Source organism: Sinocyclocheilus grahami, unplaced genomic scaffold, assembly GCF_001515645.1.
Source record: "Sinocyclocheilus grahami isolate Dianchi unplaced genomic scaffold, SAMN03320097.WGS_v1.1 scaffold242.1, whole genome shotgun sequence".
In the NCBI taxonomy this organism is placed as follows: Eukaryota; Metazoa; Chordata; class Actinopteri; order Cypriniformes; family Cyprinidae; genus Sinocyclocheilus; species Sinocyclocheilus grahami.
In genome coordinates, this window is record NW_015505421.1 from 1,148,598 (window position 1) to 1,151,537 (window position 2,940).

General features: G+C 41.3%; 1 protein-coding gene across 1 annotated transcript; it reads left to right on the forward strand.

Moving 5' to 3' along the window:
* Window positions 1–1,148: 1,148 nt before the first annotated feature.
* On the forward strand, window positions 1,149–2,063 carry LOC107598023 (adrenocorticotropic hormone receptor-like). The gene has a single exon (XM_016289267.1). It carries the CDS (start codon window positions 1,149–1,151, stop codon window positions 2,061–2,063), a length of 915 nt encoding a protein of 304 aa, XP_016144753.1.
* Window positions 2,064–2,940: the final 877 nt, after the last annotated feature.

The following is a 2,940-nucleotide window of genomic DNA, read 5'->3' on the forward strand; positions in this document are numbered from 1 at the left end:
CCTCCTGAGGATTCAGCTACAGAAGAGCAGCAAAGAAGCCACTTCTCTCCAAGAAAAACCTCAAGGACAGACTGAAATTCTGCAGGAAGTACAGTACAAGGATTGGACAGCAGAAGACTGGTGCAAAGTTATTTTCTCTGATGAAGCTCCCTTCCGACTGTTTGGGACATCTGGAAAATCAATTGTTCAGAGAAGAAAAGGTGAACACTATCATGAGTCCTGTGTTGTGCCAACAGTGAAGCATTCTGAGACTATCCATGTGTGGGGTTGCTTTTCAACCAAGGGAGTGGACTCTCTCATAATTCTGCCCAAAAACTCTGCCATGAATAAAGAATGGTATCAAAATGTCCTGCAAGAGCGACTTCTTCCAACGATCCATGAGCCATTTGGTGATGATCTGTGCATTTTCCAGCATGATGGAGCACCATGTCACAAAGCAAGAGTGTTAAAGAAGTGGCTCGAAGATCATTACATTGAAATTTTGGATCCGTGGCCAGGCAACTCCCCGGATCTCAATTCCATAGAGAACCTGTGGTCAGTCCTCAAAAGGCCAGTGGACAAGCAGAAGCCCACAAATTGTGATCAACTCCGAGAACTAATACGGCAAGAATGGATCGCCATCAGTCAGGATTTGGCCCAGAAGCTAATATCCAGCATGCCAGAGCGAATTGCAAAGGTTCTGAAGAACAAGGGTCAACAATGTAAACAATGACTCATTCAATTTTTTGCCCAATAAAAGCCTTTAAAACTTATGATATGCTTATCAAAAATCGTTTTTCAGTATACCATAGAAACATGTGGAAAAATAATCTACAAATACTGAAGCAGCAAACTTTGCAAAACACAAAATTTATGTCACTGCCAAAGCTTTTGGCCATGACTATAGTCACATTTGTGTTGATCGCGGTCAGAAATGACCACCACTGGAAATGAATGGGAAATACGTAAAAATACGCAAATACAGATAATTTTTTGTGTGTACAATCTACAAATCATTCACGATGCAGACAAAATTGCACAGCAATGAAGGGGTGAAAATAAATTATATCCATTGTATCTTAATAATAATCAAATGTTTTCTTCCAGGTTATTTCACATCAGATCTTCAGCTGATCTACAATCCAACAACCAAGTGTGCTCCATCTATCATGAACTCTGCAACTGAAGCTCCATTCACACACCCCACAGACTGCACTGAGGTTCAGGTCCCCAGTCAGGTGTTCATGGCCATTGCCGTGGCCAGTCTAAGTGAGAACCTCTTGGTGATTGTGGCCGTCATCAAAAACAGGAATCTTCACTCCCCTATGTACTGCTTCATCTGCAACCTGGCCGTGTTTAACACCATCTCCAGCCTCTGCAAGGCCTTAGAGAACATCCTGCTGCTGTTTAAAGAGGCCGGACACCTGAACTCCCTTGGTCGTTTTGAGCTGAGTATAGATGACATCATGGACTCTCTACTCTGCATGTGCTTCCTGGGCTCCATCTTCAGCATCCTCACCATAGCCGTGGATCGCTACATCAGCATATTCCACGCGCTACGCTATCACGCGCTCATGACCATGCGTCGCGTGGTGGTTACTTTGTCCGCTATCTGGGTGTTGTGTGGCACCAGCGGAGTGCTCATGATCGGGTTCTCCAAGGCCGCCACAGTGAAAATCTTCTTCATTGTGCTCTTCTTCACAGCTCTGCTCCTCATTCTCTTGCTCTATGTACATATGTTCCTGTTAGCGCGCCACCACGCCAACAGGATTGTGTCTATGCCAGGCGCTCAGGCACACCACAGACAAAGTGGCTTGAGGGGGGCGCTGACACTCACCATCTTGATTGGGGTGTTTGTGGCCTGCTGGGCTCCTTTCTCTCTTCATCTGCTGATTATGATGATTTGCCCAGAGAACCCCTACTGTGAGTGCTACCGCTCGCTCTTCCAGCTGCACGTAGTGCTACTGGTGAGTCACGCAGTCATTGATCCGGCCATTTATGCTTTCCGTAGCACAGAGCTGCGCAACACCTACAAGAAAATGTTCCTGTGCTCAGCTTCAAGGATCTTTAAAGAATGTGTCTGAATGAGAAGTGTGTGTCCCAGCAGTAAGTGCTTCACACTACTGAAGGATAAAGTATAGAACTGCTACTTTTTCATGTGGAAATGAAAACGGCTGCAGAAGAGATTCAATTCACAGGTACTGAAAGACCACAACATTTTTTTGAAAACAACTATCCAATAACACTTGGTTCATTAACATGAGTTAATGCATTAGGAATTATAAAGTACAGTCACCATTATTATAAACAATTATTTCAACAATGTTAATTTGAGAATTTTTATCAATTTGTTAATAATACGTTTGTTCACAGTACATTAATCTGTGTTAATTTATCATTTAACTTGAAATAAAAAAATAAAAAATTTGTCTATGTGGAATATAAAACCTAGACTATTAAATTATTGGTAACACTTTACAATAAGTTTTGATTCATTAACATTAGTTAAATTAATTTGTTAACACAATACATTAGATAAATAACGTTAACTAATAGGACCTTATTGTAAAATGTTACCAGTTCTGTAAAAAAAAAAACATTGTTAATTTTTAGTTCAATGACTAATGTCAATAAATTGAATTTTATTGTAAAGTGTAACAAAATCTTTTAGAGTTAAAGGGGTGGTTGATTGCGAATTCACTTTTTTAACGTTAGTTAGTGTGTAATGTTGCTGTTTGAGCATAAACAATATCTGCAAAGTTACGAAGCTGAAAGTTCAATGCAAACTGATATATCGTCTTTTAAAATTCTGGCAGTTTAATATCTACAAAAACGGCTGGTAGGGACTACAACAAGTTACTTCCCGGGTTCGTGACGTAACAAACCCAGATAAACCCCGCCCTCGGGAAAAGGCAGCAAAGGGGGGCGAGGCCTGCGCTGCTTTAGAGAAGAGGAAGAGAA